This window comes from Syngnathus scovelli, chromosome 4 (assembly GCF_024217435.2).
Source record: "Syngnathus scovelli strain Florida chromosome 4, RoL_Ssco_1.2, whole genome shotgun sequence".
Taxonomy (NCBI): Eukaryota; Metazoa; Chordata; class Actinopteri; order Syngnathiformes; family Syngnathidae; genus Syngnathus; species Syngnathus scovelli.
The window spans coordinates 20694458-20711792 of record NC_090850.1 but is presented as its reverse complement, the minus strand read 5'-3'; the positions used below and the strand labels follow the sequence as shown (position 1 = coordinate 20711792).

The 17335-nt window shown below is 42.4% G+C and overlaps 2 protein-coding genes across 2 annotated transcripts; both read right to left on the bottom strand.

Annotated features, from left to right (window-relative positions):
- Positions 1 to 4918: 4918 nt before the first annotated feature.
- Positions 4919 to 5920, bottom strand: LOC125966732 (mesogenin-1-like). Its single transcript, XM_049717157.1, has 2 exons — positions 5272 to 5920; positions 4919 to 5135 (listed from the first exon to the last, which is right to left on the bottom strand). Exons 1-2 carry the CDS (start codon positions 5869 to 5871, stop codon positions 5106 to 5108), a joined length of 630 nt encoding a protein of 209 aa, XP_049573114.1. The 5' UTR covers positions 5872 to 5920; the 3' UTR covers positions 4919 to 5105.
- Positions 5921 to 8024: 2104 nt separating this feature from the next.
- On the bottom strand, positions 8025 to 16787 carry sv2ba (synaptic vesicle glycoprotein 2Ba). Its single transcript, XM_049717090.2, has 13 exons — positions 16637 to 16787; positions 15383 to 15966; positions 12551 to 12731; positions 12059 to 12210; positions 11747 to 11880; positions 11128 to 11217; positions 10954 to 11067; positions 10790 to 10878; positions 10480 to 10644; positions 10279 to 10412; positions 10004 to 10204; positions 9766 to 9925; positions 8025 to 9614 (listed from the first exon to the last, which is right to left on the bottom strand). The coding sequence occupies exons 2-13, from the start codon at positions 15861 to 15863 to the stop codon at positions 9431 to 9433; spliced, it is 2085 nt and encodes a 694-aa protein (XP_049573047.1). The 5' UTR covers positions 15864 to 15966; positions 16637 to 16787; the 3' UTR covers positions 8025 to 9430.
- Between the last annotated feature and the right edge of the window lie 548 nt (positions 16788 to 17335).

The window sequence follows — 17335 nt, the reverse complement described above, 5'->3', positions numbered from 1 at the left end:
TATTTAATAAAAGAAAGTGTTTATGAACAAATTATTTTGTGAACAGCGAATCACACACGTCTGTAGTGATAAATATAGTTTATTCCCAATGTAAATAATAAATATACATATATACGTATAAAAAATATTTTGTTGCAAAAAACAAAAGAGTCAAGTTCATTGTTGCAATGAAAGTAGTCGCCTTGTTTCTCAGTCAGCATTATCCTGAGAAGTCATGAAGCTGTTGCTGCGGCAACCAGTATTGCTGAGCGTCAAAGGACACGTCGCTTGGAAACTGACAAGACAGAAGAGAAAAGACGTTAGTTACATTCATCAAAATAATATTGCCCTTTGGAGAGGCTGGGGTTCGAACATATTTTTTTGTGTTTACCAAATGGACTCTTCATACGTAAGCCCACCAAAAATTATACTCTTTATACAAAAATCTACAGAAGGCCTAATAAATAAATACGTCCGCCTCACAGTTAGGAGGGTGCGGGTTCGATTCCACCTCCGGCCCTCCCTGTGTGGAGTTTGCATGTTCTCCCCGGGCCCGCGTGGGTTTTCTCCGGGCACTCCGGTTTCCTCCCACATTCCAAAAACATGCTTGGTAGGCCGATTGAAGACTCCAAATTGTCCCTAGGTGTGAGTGTGAGTGCGATTGGTTGTCTGTCTCTGTGTGCCCTGCGATTGGCTGGCAACCAGTTCAGGGTGTCCCCCGCCTACTGCCCGATGACGGCTGGGATAGGCTCCAGCACGCCCGCGACCCCCGTGGGGACTAAGCGGTTCAGAAAATGGATGGATGGATTATTTCCAATTTATTTAACAATAACACATTTTACTTTAATGCTTAAAAGTACTATAGCACTTTTTTGGGCATTAAATTTGAGTAAAAAAAAAACTACAAATAAAATAAAAGCCTTATATTTAGGGTTAGAACATTTTTTTTGACAATGTGTGTAAATTGTCAGAAATTCACCTATGCTAGTTTTCTATGTAATGGACCTTTCTGAAGAAAATTTGATTCAACACCTACTCCTAAAATACAATAAAATAAAGTTTGAGCACATTATTTACATATATTTCACAATATATATAAAAAAAAAAAATAGAAGTCAAGCCCCAAAACAATGTCAGTTCTTTTATCCTGTTGAACAAAATTCTACACAGACTACTACTACTAAAATACGCACAATTCAACCTGATTACAGCTGACAGTATATTATTTTATAATATTTAACATTGGTTAACAATTCCAAAACCACACTGAGACATTTTCACTGAGGTGTACATACTTGGCAGCCATATTGCGGTGTGAACATCTGGTTGGCGGCAGCCTGCTCGCATGATGCTTCTTGGTGACCGAGAAACTGGTTGAGGGTCTGCGGTGGTTCCGCCTGCCCCAAGGGTCTCCTCTTCTGCTCCAGGGCCTCCTCGTTGAGTCCCAGCTGGGCTGACAGAAAGGCGATGTAGCGGGTGGCCAAGCGGAGGGTCTCGATCTTGGTGAGGGTTTGGCCCTGTGGCGCCGCCGAGGCCGGCAGGTAGGACCTCAGGTGGTGCAGCGCCTTGGTCAGGTCCCTCATCCGTAGCTTCTCCCGTTCGCTGGCCGTTTGGCGTTTCTTGCCCGGGTACCTGGATCGGGACTTCTTGACAGGAGCTGGAGCAGGAGGACTTAAGAAGAAGGAGTCCAAGGCATCCACCAAGTTGGGCGAGAAGGAGTCCTCGGAGGAGGTGGGGGACAGACCCGCGCTGAAGTAGCCGGGGTCCGAGGCCAAATCGTACAGCGGGTAGGACTTCTCCAGGAGAGACTCCAGGGAGAAGTTCTGGTTCTGGTGGAGCTGGAATGAAGTCTCCATGTCTGACATTTTCAGGAGAAGCAATGTGCTGTGCTGCAAAAATTGAGCTAATGTGAGGACAGACGGAAGCGCTGCTCCATATATGTGGCGGAAGGTGCGAGGTTGCACCTTCCGAGGAGCTCCGAGAGAAGGCCTCGCACCTCGGCCGGGGGGTCCCATGGGAAAGGTTCCAGCTCCTGGGATGAGGTGCGAGCAGGCAGTATCATAAAATACGATCCCATGCATTCACACCTTCAGAGCCCAACGCGCATGGGAAGGTCACACCAGACCTGCGTCCAGAATGGAGAAGAAATCCAAACAACTTTGACTAATGAAATAAAGTTAACACGTCAAGAACTAACTTAATCACTTTTTTGTATTGCTCTTAAAAATCAAATAAAATCATTCAGGATTTAGGCCTCATTATAAAATAGCTATTAAATAGAAGATTTTAATTTAAGCTAAAAAAAAAATCATAATTATTAACCTTGAAAATATGACACTTTTAAAGTAATTCCAAAATTTGCAGTTTTTTAGCTAATGTGGCTCTTTTTTGTAAAAAGTTCTATTAGATTTGCAGCATAACCAAAAATTATACGAACAATATTTATTTTAACATGAGCCCCAAATATGTTTTTGGAAGAACGAATCTACAAATAATTACAAAAAGTATTTAGTAGCTGTGCAACAAAAACAATTTGAATCAGACAATAATTTTAAAATGACAAAATGATTTTAATCATTGTAATTTTAAAATTGTTGCATACTTGAATTGTATTACTCCCTATTTATCGACTTAGCTTCTCTTGTACACCAGATATGAATTGGTTTGACATTAGTGATGATTTATTATTAACGATGAAGAAATATAAATCAAAAACTGTGTTAGTTTTCAAATTAGGAGAAAAGTGTGCCGAGGCAGCTGGTAGGTGTGAGGGATTCGCACCTCGTGTCTTGTTTAGACAACCGGAGCAGATCGGGTAGTTTTCAAAGGATGGAAGCATGCGCCGACATTTTTGGAATCATCATTTAGCTACCAAATTTTTTATTTTACTACATTTGATAATAGGGTTAAATTTTCTGAATAAATGTCAAACTTTTTCTCCACAAAATAATTTTAAATTGCAGCAAGAATTGAGAAATTCAATAAAAAATCTCAGATCATTTACATAAAATGTAATAATGACAAAATAATGAAATTTCAACCCATTTAAATATATTTTTACTGCTGTTGATGAACTTTTCAGCATCAAGTGGTTTGTTGTGGATTGAAGCGTGGAGAAGCTTTCCCACAAAGCGGGGTGTCATTTTTGCCTCCTGCTCCAGGTCTAGGTGTCACCTTGTTATTGGGGAGGTCTCACGCCTTTTCCTCATGTGAAAAAAAAAGAAAAACAACAATGAGGGCAGCAAAGGACCAAAGTCAGGTTTGCTTGTGTTCTCTGTGGCTTGTGCAGTTTTTTGCTTGACCTTTTACAAAAATTGATAAAAATGGTGTGGCACTATCAAATCTAAATACTATAAATAAATAATACCTTGCTTTTAAGCAATGCTATAAAGTACACTCAAAAGGATATGAATAAATACTACAAAATAAAAAACATTTTAACAAAAAATGTTTTATACACACAGGTTCATTACATTTATGTCATGGTGGCTAATGAAATGACATCACGCGTGTTATAATCCACATTAGCGGCTAGTGTTGTTTACTTACATGCTCTAATGAAGCAATTAGCGCCACGGCGCTAAACCTTTCATCCCTTATTAGCCGAAAGGGGCCAAGCGTTTGTGATGTTAGCCTGCATATTAAATGAAGTTAATAAGGCTGAGCTAAAGACGCTTCTGAGAAGTCCGAGAGCTTGAGTCTAGACTCAGCGGTGCCAAGAAAGGCATAGCTAGATTAGCACCAAAGCGATAAATTCACTTTGCTGCATTGGTAATGCTGTATATTGCTAATTCTATGGTTATCAGCACACTTTTTCTACCCTTCTGTAGTGACAAATAAAAAATAAGAAAAAGAAACAGTAAATTTATGGAGTTCGAGTTTTCTTTTATTTGTACACTTTTGTAGTTTTTTTTGGACTTGTATACTTTTGCAGAAAATTCAAGCCTTTAAATTCCATTAGGACAGTTAAACATGGGGCAGAGCGCACCTGTCGGTTTGTCAGGTTTAAATTCTTTTAATGGATTTCTGCAAACTTTAATTGTATATAACGAGGTAGGTATACACATATTGACTCAAATAAAACCGAAAAATAAATTAAATTAAATAAAATTAAAAAAATTAAAAAATCCCGCTTAATTCTCCACGCATGCGCAGATGAGATCAACAATAGATTTCTGGGACGTGTTTACCCCCCGCGACAGCGTTGATAGTTCGTGAGGATTTATTTAATTTGTGTCCTCCTAAACACCTAAAAAATGATATATTCAGCGTTTATTAGAGTTTCAAACGCGTGCGGTGGTCATTGTGATGCATTTACTGAGGGGGACACGTCCAGGACCAACTTTACCGCCCTTTTCTGCACTGTTCACACAGGTGAGTGAGCGAGCCTTAATTTGGGGATATTTGGAAGACAAACTGACGGTAATATAATGTTAAAATCGATAAGATTTTTTTTTATGAAAACAAAATGATTTGTTGCTCTTAATGTTGTTGTTTTTTGTCGTTTTTCTTGTTTATCTGGAGCTTTATTGTGTTGCCTTCAAGGACAGTCTGAAAACAGATGACCTTATGTAAATGATGAGAATGATTCATTTGTGTCAAATAGTCGTTTATCGTATGGTTGAGGTACAATGTGGTACAATACCTGGTAACAACCAACAGAGGGTACTGTTGCAATCTTTTATGGAGTTATGTTGCATTCCTCGAAAGTGGGAAGTCGAGTTTTCAATATTCCGACAAGAAAAAGTGCACCGGAACGCCACACAGAGTTGCTTCTATCTGACGTCACTTTTATGACCTCGATGACGACACTGGCCGCGAATGGCAAAATCTAACTTAAAATATTTTATATAATATTAAATATTTATATAAAGAAAGCAAATTCTAAAGACAGGTCTGCTGGGGAATAAAACAAATTGAGGACACAATTCCGTTGCTGTCATTTTCACCAGTTTATTATAAATAGTGGTGTAAAAAAACATATAAAAATAGCATGTTCCACATATTTATATTTACACATAAATACAAAAGACATATGAAATATTTTTTAAAAAATATATAAATTAGTCCATTCACAGTGAGGCAGTAGTAGTAGTCGTTGGATGGTGGCGATGGTGGCTAAGTTGTCAAGCCCAGTAGTAGTCGTTGTACTCAATCTGAAGTGAATACAGAAAATCTCATTTTTATGACAGATAGATAGATAGATAGATAGATAGATAGATAGATAGATAGATAGATAGATAGATAGATAGATAGATAGATACTTAAAATAATTTAGGTACCGTTTTTTACCTGAGTGGAGGTGGAAGAGGATCCTCCAGGTGGCAACATGCCAGGAAAACTACAGCTCCCAGAATGCAACGCTTCGGCCTGGCCTTGACACTGCTGTGCGTACATGTCATGAGGAGCCTGCGGAGGAGGACTGGCGTAGTAGTATGGCGAGCAGGATGAAGACGAGGACGAAGAGGATGAAGATGAGGAGGGCGTATCCCCGAGTTGGGCCGAGAGGAAGGAGATGTAACGGATGGCGAGGCGAAGGGTCTCGATCTTGGTGAGGGTTTGGCCCGTGGGGGCCACCGAGGGCGGCAGGTAGGACCTCAGGTGGTGCAGCGCCTTGGTCAGGTCCCTCATCCTCAGCTTTTCCTTCTCACTGGCGCTCTCACGCTGCTTACTCCGGACCCTCACTGCTCTCCCGGGCTTTCCTTGTGAGGCCACGCCGAGGCGGGAAGTAGTATACCCAGCCTTCCCGGCTTTCTGAAGAAGAGGCGACGGCGATGAATCCGGGGACAGGGTCTCCGGCGAGGAGACTCCGGAGAAATCCGAGTCGGAGAACCACTGCTGGTAGTGCAGGCTGTACTCGAGCACGGAGGAAGAAGACATGTTGTTGGCCATGTTGCTAGAGAGAGTGTGTGCTCCTCTGCTCCTGAGCAGCCTTTTTAAAATCCAGGCCGCCGTCCAGAAGGTGCCAAGTGACACCTCCGCACATTCCCCACACCACGCACACACACACACACAACACACACACGCACAGACATAGAGAGTGGCCATGGCTGGGAAAAGCAGCAGCAGGAGCAGAGGTGTGAATTTTGACTCCTCCTCATAACAATAAACACATTTTCCCCTTTTTCTAGGGTTTGTGGTTCTGGTTAAGATGAGTTTGGCACATGTTCTAATATTTTTGTATGGGACGCTCTCGCGGATTCACTCAGCGGGAACAAAGTGAACATAAGATTATAAAACACACCAAAGGAATGTTAGTTGTTAATCCTTTCTTCTATTTATTCTCTGAACTGCTTATCCTCAAAAGAGTCGCGGGTGTTAGCTTTAAAAAAATAATTTATTTTGTTTGTTTTGTGCTTATTGGACATGTTTACTTTCTGGAAAGTTGCATAAAAAAAGAAAAGAAAAAGTAGTTTGTGTGTGTTGCTAGCTGATCTTAGCTAGCATTAGGGTAAATCAGTAAATCAGTCAGAAAATTATTTAATAGTTCATAGCACTTGCACGTTTTGTTTTTAATTTAATTATTTTTTTATATAAGTCTACACAAGGGCAATTTCTCACAAATATTTTGCACTTTTCTGTCATTCCCTAATTACTTTAATTCAACAAATCATAAAATGGCCAATGTTGTGATGGTGATAATTGAGCTACGGAGATGATTGATTTGTGACCCACGTCAATAACGTGACATCATCTTTAATTGCCATCTCCCTGAAATGTTGACACAAAGCGCGAAGACCTCACGTCTCTGTTTTTTAAATTTCTCGACGCATTTGATGTCAACGCAGTGGCTTTGATTAAAAAAAGATATTATACATAAAAATGTTCTGATGAGTGTGTAACGACGATGATGTAGTGAGCTGAGGTGCGAGGCCTTCACGCTGATGAGAAAAGATGATGCCCAAGGTGTCACTTCACACTTGAGCTGTGAGAACCTCGCTCTGACCATTTCTTCTCCTTGTTTGGACAACGCTCAACTGTGCGAATTTTTCACACTGAATCTGAAGTTGTGCTTGCTGTAATGTTGATTGGATTTTATATTTGGAACATTTCGAATGTGGGATTGCACTGTTGAGAAGATCACAAAATTTAATTTGAAACAAAAATATATAGTTTCAGCAATTAGACCAAGCCCCGATAGCTGACACAAATACTATATGAACTTTAAAATCGTGTATGTAATGATGACATTTTTAGCTACGCATTAAAAATATTAATTTCTATGAATTACAATTCCAGTTTAATAATAATTAACATAAAAGGCAAGTTAAACAAAACTATTTACATCAAAATAATTTCTTCTTTAAATCTTAATAATTTCTTCTTTAAGTCTTCCACGTCTTCTTTAAGACTCCAAAAGACGCCGCCGAAGGGTTAAATGAGTTCACCAGGCAGTTGCTGTGTCAAGTGGAGGGCAGAGCGAACCGGGCTTGAACCCGTGCCACGACCCGCCCATGCACTGCGGCCGAGGTGAGGCTGTGGGAGTGCGGCGGGCAGTTTGGCACCTCTCTTGGGGGTCATCGCCCACCCACAGCAGGCTCTGAGATATCGGGCCGCCTGCCACCTGTCTGTACCCTTCGGCCATCTTGCCGTGACCTCCGCATGGAAGGATCTGGACTGATGAGAATTGGGAGGTCGTGTTGTGATTGAGGGGGTCACGCTAGACACCTTAGGTGTGAAAGGAGGTTGGAGCGAGAAGGTTTTCCGGAGCTGGATGGTAAATTTCATCTAATTGTGACAGGGTGACTGACATCGACAATTGGGGAGATGATTATTGTCGATACACGGGACCTATGGGTGGGTGAGTGCTGATAAAGATGGCGGACTCATCATCATCGCGAGTGTGTCAGAGTAAACATGTCCTCCGAGTAATGCTAGCGCTAGCTCACACTTGTGTGCTAACATGTTCTACCACACAGAGCTGCATTCTTGATTCGCAGCTCATACTACTCATTCTCGATCCATGTTCGACATATCTTGTTTGAAAATTAATAGTGTGCCTAATAAATAATATTTTGTGGTTTCATAAAATAAAAAGCAACACGTCGGACCAACGTCCCTGATCTTTATTCAAGTCATGACAGAACTACTATGTTACATCTAATTTACACAGGTCTACAATATATACAAGCACGAGTAATATATTCATTGAATATTTTGTTGACGTAAAATCACATGCACGCGCACAACCATGGCAAAGAAAAAAAGTCACACACTCCTCAGAAATGTTGACACGTGTTGTCAGAAACGCAGCAGGTTTGTTTAAGAATGTTCTTTGTCAGTCACAACAATGTTACAGTGAAAATATAGCAAACAAAAAAAATACTAATACATAATCTGGAGTCATTCCCATTTAAAAAAATACACACAGATATAAGGAAAAAAAATGAATATTAGGACTATATGTCAGAACTTGATGAAAAAACAGGGTAGAAAATACAGAAGACCAGAGAACTTTCACTAAATTCCTGAACTTAAAATAAGCTATGCATGATATTCAAATACTTGTCAAAATGGAAAACAGTTGTGGAATGTAAAGGAATTTTCAATACTGTCGATTTTTGTAATAGTTTCCACCAAGCGGTAAATTTTGTGCGTTCAAATTTTGCAAATTTTGCAGCATTTGACTAACTTCTGTGTTTTTCAATAATTTGATGCTAAGTAGCAACAAAAAAAGCCCACATCTCCAAATTTAATTTAATTTACTTATGTTTAATTTAATTTATTTATGTCTAATTTGGACCATAAATAAAATTATTGCTGTAATTTTTCGAGGGCCAATTAATAAAAACTCAATTTAAATAAAACATCTAGTTGTTTGCTTGGCAACCAGTGACGTGAAGATAATAAAAGCCAAATTGTCTTTTTGATTTTAGCACCTTTATGTCAACAAACTTGCCTATGTAGTTTTTGTTAGACTAATCCAAAAAATGTTTGTCGCTAATGCTAAGTCAACGTAAATCGTTTACCGCCGATGAATTCGATATCGAAGAGCAAGGCCACCCAGTAAACATAATGGAGGACACGTTAAAAGCCATTTCTTACCTGGTACCGTCAAATGCAAGTCTACTGCTTGGTGGAAACTTTTGGCTTTTTCCGAACAGGAAGAGGAACCAAAGCACAACATGGCGACAGGAAGTACATCACTTTTAAAGCACTGTTCTGTCTTTTTAACGCGGACCTCAAAGGAAGTAACTAAATGACTGCGTAAGTTGAATACGAGGGAAAATACAAATCGAAAGACAAATACTAGTTTCGGATTTTCACATGATCCAGCGGGGCCTGAGGATCGTAACGGGAACAGCAAGTGAAGGTCCACGGAGGCAATGTAAAACATCCAGTTCTGGATCCGCGGTGGTCACCTCAAATAATTGGCGGTCAGCTGCGGTCAGACGGCCAGCCCGCTGGCGGCGGCGGCGTTGTTGGTGCAGGCGGCTGCGTTTGGCTTTCTTCAAGACAGGATCTTCTCCCGGGTCTCGGGCAGCTTTAGCGCTAGCAGACCCCCGCAGACGAGCGCAGAGAAGGCCAAGAAGATTGGGATGATCTTAGTGATGCCCACAAACTTCGCAAAGATGAAGCTGGCAATGATGGCGGCCAACTTGCAGATACCGTTGAGGACGCCAAACGCTGTGCCTCTGCAAAGACAATTATATCTCATGATCCTCCACTGGAATCGAACTCCATGCCCAAGAGGGTTCAGGAAGTGGTTGAAAATTTCATGGCGACCAAAATACCGATCAGACGTCATTAGAGGTTTTATTAGCCACCGCTAACGTTGGACTCTACCTTTTAGATGATGGGTATAGTTCCACGGAAATGACCTCCAGTCCGTTCCAGGCGGCCACGCTAGCACCGTAGAACAGACACTGCCAACATATGACCGCTCCTTGACTGAAACTCAGCAGCAGTAGAAAGGTGCAGGCGGATGACACCAGCATGGAACCACCTGGAAGGATATCAAACAGCAAGGTTTTCCAAGTCTGCCTTGATTGACAATTCCCTGATTAGAAATCGCAGTCCTGACCTATTATTCGTATTCGTCCGATCTTGTCCATGAAGAGCGCTGAGATAATGTTTCCCGGCAGCACCGCCAAGCTGCCCAGAAAGCTGACCAGATAAATGACGATGTCGTTCTCCTCCTGGAAATTGAGGTGGCAGCCTTTCTTGGGGTGTAGGAAGGTGGTGTTCTCCATGCGACAGTCTTTGAATTTCTCTTGCCACAGATCTGGTGAAAGACAAGAAAGAATTCCAGAGTTGTTAAAGGAGGATCAGTCGATAGGAAAGTTGCTAGGTAGATACCCGTGTTGTAGAAAACTGTGTCTTTGATGGTGCAGTTCTCAAAGAAGCTGTTGGTGGACCTGATGTCTTCAAAGTAGCAGTTCTCAAACAAAGAGTCTTCAAACTTGACGGATTTGATCTCAATGTTAGCAAACCTGAAAAGCAGCAAGCATGTTCAACGCAATTCCTATCGGTTCGTTAGAACGGAAGCTGTGGACGTACTTGTCGTGAATGTACTCGCCCTCGCGGTGCACCTGGTTGACCAGCGAAAAGTTGAAGTGGAAACGCTCCACGCGTTCCCGATGGAAAATGCGGACTTTGGATTCGTACTCCTGGTACTGCATGTACTTGATCATGTCGGGGAACCACACTCCGAGTCCATGGTAGCTAATACACACAAATATGTATTATCCCGCTGATGCTAACCGTTAGCATAGCCTTAAAGCCGTTAGCGTAGCTTTGAAACAAGAAACTCTTGAGGACTACATGGGGGTCCCTAGACCTCAGCTTGACAACCACTTTGTTGAAGTACCTGAAGGCCAGACAGAACCAAACAATGACCAGGAAGAGGCCTTGCAGTCGCAAGTCAGGCGCAGCCAGTGACATCACATTAGCCATCACCTAATAGACAAAATAGAAACTAAAGTGTGAGGATGAGAAATGATTTCCGAGGTGCGCTGGTGGCTCATGAGCGACCTGCTGCAGCATGGTCATGTGTCGGACGGTCCAACGCTGGAAGGCGGTGCCCGTGTCGCTCTGGATCTCGATGAACTCATCTTCCTGCGTCTGCGGCGTTTTGATACTGGTCACCTGTGGCGCAACGACAAGTCGTCAACATGTCGGCACAATGATATCGTCATCTTCACTCACAGTGAAGACCCTCTCGGGTTCGCCTTTGGCCTTCCAGTTGGTGTCGTGAACACGACGCAGGATCATCCACGCCTCGTCGTGTCGGGCGCTCTGAAATGAACCGAATAGTTACAAACGTATAAATATGATGACAATATAATCCTTATTTTTGCTAGCAGGAACTGGGTTAAGTACCGATTCAAATACTTTTAAACTGAGAATACCTTTACAAAGAATTTCCCCATTTTTTGCAGAAACCACAAATTTCCCCTGTGATTGATAGCTTCGCAAATAAAACCGACTCCATCCATCAGCATCGTCTTATTTATCGTCTGCGCTCTATTTTTACGCTGCAGCCAGGTATGCAGTTGTGTAAGAATGTTTGTATTCAGGGCCCGGTCGGCTGTCACACACAGTAAATGAAAAACACCGCATGTGGTTAAGTGGCTGACAATGTGCTGGAAGACACCGCCGGGCGCACACCGTGTTCCGGTTGACGGTTTAGCGAGCCTTCGCTACCTTGGCATAGCGACGGCGTGTTGCTTTTGGACGGAAGGTGTCTTAATAGAAAAGAACGCAAGCTAGTTGAGCTAATATCAAATATTAGAAAGTAGGAGATTAATAATTATGGCGTGCTGACCTCCAGGAGGAATCGCGGACTTTCCGGCATGAAGACGACGCCGATGAGAGCGGCCAGAGCGGGAAAGAGACACACCAGGATGAAGATTCTCCAGCTGTGCATCTGGAATTCCGTGCCGATGGCGAAGCCCCAACCTGATGGCGCATTTTGTGGTAAGTCGGAGTTTACGTGATCTCTTTGGCCTTTCCAGTTGTGTGGATTATTTGAGGGTTGCAATTCACACTTTCACCTCTTGGTGTTTTGTTTTTCTCCATGGAATCTTGATCCAACTATTACTCGTGAAAGGTTTTGCGCGGCGTGTGTTTGTGTTACCGTAGTGGGGGATGATCCCCCAGGCGGTGAAGGAGGCGTAGAGTCCTCCCAACATCCAGAACATGCAGAGCCAGCTCAGATGTTCGCCACGTTTGTCCATCTGAAGGAACTCGGTGAAGTATGTGTACACGATGGGGATGGAGCCTCCGATTCTAGAAGAAATGTCTCGCTAATTATTAGACACTCGTGTCATGGCTAAATACAAGGAATAAAAGTTTGTTTTGATAATTCCATATTTGCGTTTAAAGCAAGTGGCAGGGGTAAAACTGGTTAGTTTATCAATGCAAATTTTGTGCGCAGTATCATGCTAAAGGTTAAACGTTAATACTCATCTAAAAATAGTTCTTTGGATCTTATGGAATGCAAATGTGAACGTTCATTTAAATAATGGTGCAAATGTGGATTATTTACGGTGAAGGTCAGTGGTAATGGCATTGACATTTTGCACATCAAATATGAATTTAAATGAAGAAGGATGTGTGTGCATCTTACCCGAAGCCTGAACAAAACCTGAAGAACAGGAAGAAGCCGTAGCTTTGAGTGAAGCACGACAGGAAGGAGAAGATCAGGTCGATGGACAGGACGTAGATCAGGCATTTCCTGCGCCCCATCTTGTCGCACAGACCCCCCCACACCAACGCCCCTACCATCATGGCCACGTACACCAGCAGGCCTGATGGACACAAGTACGCCTCTTGTTACGTACGCATTATATAAATATATAATATACACCTATATTTATAAAATAATTAATTAAATAATAAATACACTATAATATATACATATATTAATAAAATAATTAATTAAATAATAAATATAATTTACACATGTATAAATAACATAACATTGAAAAATATTTGTTCGCTGCAAGTATTTTCTTTTACGTGACCTGGAGTGCCTTTGAACTTAATAATAAGGTATAAGAAGAACCAAATAATATGAATCATAACATGTAAAAATTTTTGAAAATTAAATAAATTCTTGCTGTATGCAACTTAAATACATTTTAATATGTTAAATAAATGTAAGGGTGTTTTTTAGATTGGGTTTTAGGTATTGCTGTTTTTATTAAAAATATATTTAATGTTATTTTAATGCTATTCTATTTCATCCTATTTTATTTCAATGTGTCCCTAAGTGTGTCAAATAATAGTGAGCATCGTTAGCATCGTAAACGACCTCTTTAGACGTGTGGCCTGGCAGCACAAATACATCTAACATCCACCAGGGGGCAGCATTTGCCCTTCTATGATCACGTTCAAGTCCCCGTTTGATATGTTTTTAGAGACTGACTTCATGTTGACGCCAGCGATCAAGACGGCTGAATATTCATGCAGTAGAAATAAGAAATAAAGGTCAGCGTCATAAAACGAAGTCGGTGACTGGCAAATGTTTTTCCGCCGCCATTAAGGGTTTGTTAATGGCGCCGCCTCGGTCAGCAGGTGTTCAAGTCCAGTTGAGCCATTATTGTACAGCTTCGATGAACGACCCGCCGCGCTGCCCATTAGATACAAACCATTATGAACTTCCTCAGGGGGGGATTTAGTCATCCGTGCTTCCCAACCTGCTCAGTTTTACTACACGGCCCTAAATACAGCACGACCGTAAACGGCTTAACGGCACGTGCAGCCGTCGTGTGTACCTTTCCTGTGCGGATTAGTGGTCCGAAGCTCTACATGAACGAAGTTCTCCTTCTACGTGAACTGGTCCACCTCCTACAGGTTCTCTCCTCAAGTGGCGGCGTTATGAAATGAAGGACTGCCCTTAAAGGACTGATGACAAACTAACCTACCTTCCACACACCAAACTAACTAACTAACTAACTAACTAACTAACTAACTAACTAACTAACTAACTAACTAACTAACTAACTAACTAACTAACTAACTAACTGCGATCCAGACAGAACCGCGAGTCTGACACTTTAGTGTTTCGACAGCTGTCGAATATAAGAACTGGTTTGATAGTCAAGGTCAAGAATTCAAACTCATTTCTGCTTGGAAAGTCCGTGAGGTCCTCCTGATTAGGAACCAAGAAAAAGTTCAGTCCAATGAAGAACTGATCATGTGGTCCATTAAGAGGAAGATGCAAAGAATTGTTATTCTGAATGCCATCTGTGCCCCCGGTCCGAGGAGCGTGAGCGTGAATCAAAGTGGATCATTCTGCTGATATGATTCCTATTCCCAGTGCCGATAGCCCGCCGCCCTCCTCCGGCCTGCCGCTTCCCTCCGGCTCTGCTCGAACAAGACGGCGCCATCTCATTTACACCGGGTGCTTTCTCCTGCTTTACCCGCAGAAGCGTCAGAGGCTCCGAGCGTGTCTGACAGCACTTTGCCCCTCCCACTGCAGCAACATGTTCCGTACTAGCCCGCAAACACATTTGCGCCCCCCCCCCCATCCCACACACACAGGCAAGATGCAATCACCACCCGCTTCTTCATCCATTTCTCACACTACAGCATCACTGGAGCCTGTTGTTAAGATGAAATGATGTACACTCTGACTGTGCAGCAGGCCGCAGGAACAAGGTGAGAGGCTTTCATTTGCTCTGGCAGGAGGAGGAACAGACGTTATTTCCCTGTGATTTGGACCGATGCGGCATACTGATTCCAAGTCTTCTGAGCTTCCTACTGTTCGATATTATCAACACAGTAGAAAATATTGTCTTGTGCCTTTTGTTAGAAAGCAAAAGGATTGAGGCCTGCCTCACATTTGTGGACTAACTAGTAACTAACTAACTAACTAACTAACTAACTAACTAACTAACTAACTAACTAACTAACTAACTAACTAACTAACTAACTAACTAACTAACCAATTAATTAATGAACCGCCTAACTAACTAACTAACTAACTAACTAACTAACTAACTAACTAACTAACTAACTAACTAACTAACTAACTAACCAACTAACCAACTAACTAACTAACTAACTAACTAACCTTTCAATGGGCCGACTGACAGACAAACAACAAGCAAAAAATATACATCCACTCAACCACCACCGACCCATGCGTCCAACTAACTAGACATCCAACCAAACAGACATAAAAAACAACCAACAGACCAATCAACCAGTTAACTATCAAAGCAACCATACTACCCTGTAAATTAAAGTGCAAGGCAGGTATACCTCTGGACTGAAAAGATTGAAATAAGAATACATGTATTTATATATATTTTTAACTAGCTGACTGCAACCCACCCAAACTAGGTCCACTTTTGGGTCCCGACCCACCCGTTGAGAACCGCTAAATCACGGTATGCTGTCAGCCATCTTGGAATGCCTTCCAGCCTTTGGGGGTTCTTTCTCGGTCACTTACCCAACAAGCCCTTGTCCGAGTTGGATATGCACATGTCCTTCTCGGCGCTCGGCATGACGAAGCCCACCACGAAGCCGTCCACACCGTCGGCCATCAGCGCCAGGCCTAGCACGACGAAGAGCATCCACTGGAAGCGACCGTGTCCGCAGTCCTCCATGATGGTCTCATACTGCTCAGGCAGATTTTCCTCGTCATTGTCCTCTTGCTGGGCGGCCAACCGGGCCTTCCGCCTAGCCTCTTGGCGCGCCGCTCGCCGGGCCTCCTTGATCTCGTCCGGGTGCGGCACGCCCTGGTACTCGCCCTCGTACATCTGCTCATCCTCGTCGGCGCCCTCTGTGGCATCGCTGGCGGCATCCTCCTCTTGAGGCGGGTAGTCCGTTTGGTAGGGGTATCCGTCCCGACCGCTTCCATCTTGGCTGTAGGTGTACTCGCCCGCTTCGGTCACCTGCTGGTTGACGTTGTTCTGATAGGGGTCGTTCATGGTTTCCTCCTGGTCGTGATCCGGCGGGCTCGCAGGTTTCCGGTGCTCCGGGACGTCAGAGTGTCGGCGTGCGACGATGCACTACAATCTTTGCATGCTCAACCTAAAACATTACATGATATTATCGTGACTACAAGTGCAAAAAGATCTCAGCGGTGCAAAAGGATGCAATACGTACTGCAAGATTTTGATCAAGGGCTAAGTATTAATACTAAGAAATCCCAATTTACACTTAGAGGCATTGGAAAAATATCCACCATCATCCCAGGACGAAGTTTTATTTAATTGTTTGGAAAATTCAGCCACCTAGGCCCAATAAAGGCATTTAAAATAGCATTTATTTAGCTACTAAAACTTGATTCTTACTTTAATGCTTTTTGTCTCTCTAAATATTTCAACCGACTTTTTTAACCCATCGAGAAAACAATTTCCAGAAGTGCTTTTTTACGAGTGAATAAAATAATAATTGTATCTAATCTCATCTGACCTTACCAAGTCAAAGGACAAACGTCAGTGATGTCCGCTTACCTATTAAATTAATTTGACTGGTAATAAGTAACTTAACTAAAATTGATGGAATTATACTGTCATGTCCATACTTTTTATGAAAAGACATTTCCTTCAAGATGGAGAAGTGACATTTTAGTCTAGACAGAAGCAACATGGAGGCTTAGTTGGGCTGCAACTCAGCATGCTAGACTACAAAAATATGAATTAATGAGGACTCCTTTTGTTAGATGGCTAAATTAAAGTTAATGGTAAAGTTCTCTTACCAGATGGGGCCTTCCATTAAACTACTTCGGAGCAAAAAAATAGGTCCAAGGGACATTTTCAAACGTCCAAAGCTGACATGTCAGTTTATCCCGAGACCGTGATGCAGTCAAGCCTGAGGGATTAGGATCCAACCTCACGATACGACAACCCCCACCCTCACCCATCCCCACCCTACCTCACCCGGGATCATCTCCACAGGAGTCCGACCCCCTCTCGAGGGTGGCCTGATGGTATGATCCCGTCTGTGACACCCAGCCCAAACAGCTGAGATATCTTATTAAAAGGAGTCAGGACACCAGTAGCTAGCTCATTTGCATTTTCCGTGTGAACCTTTTTTCTGTATGTTAATGTGGGCCGACTCTTAAACCAAGTCAATAAATGTCTTTACTACATATTCTGTGCACCTCAACTTGTTTAATCGCAATATAATATTGCATTTGTTTAAGATGATTTAAGCAGAAAAATCCACCAGTTTTTATTCAACACGCAGGGCGGCCATTTTGTCTTGCACTGCCACCTGCAAACGCAATATTAATCAGAATACCATGTTTAGATTAGTGGAGGTCCACTAAACATTTTTTAATTATATATTGATGACCCACCCCCTCCAGCAGGTCATTTGGTACAGTCTGCAATGGGACATCATTCCAGAGTAGAAGCACAAAACTCTCTATAATCCCGAGGCCAGATAATTCCAG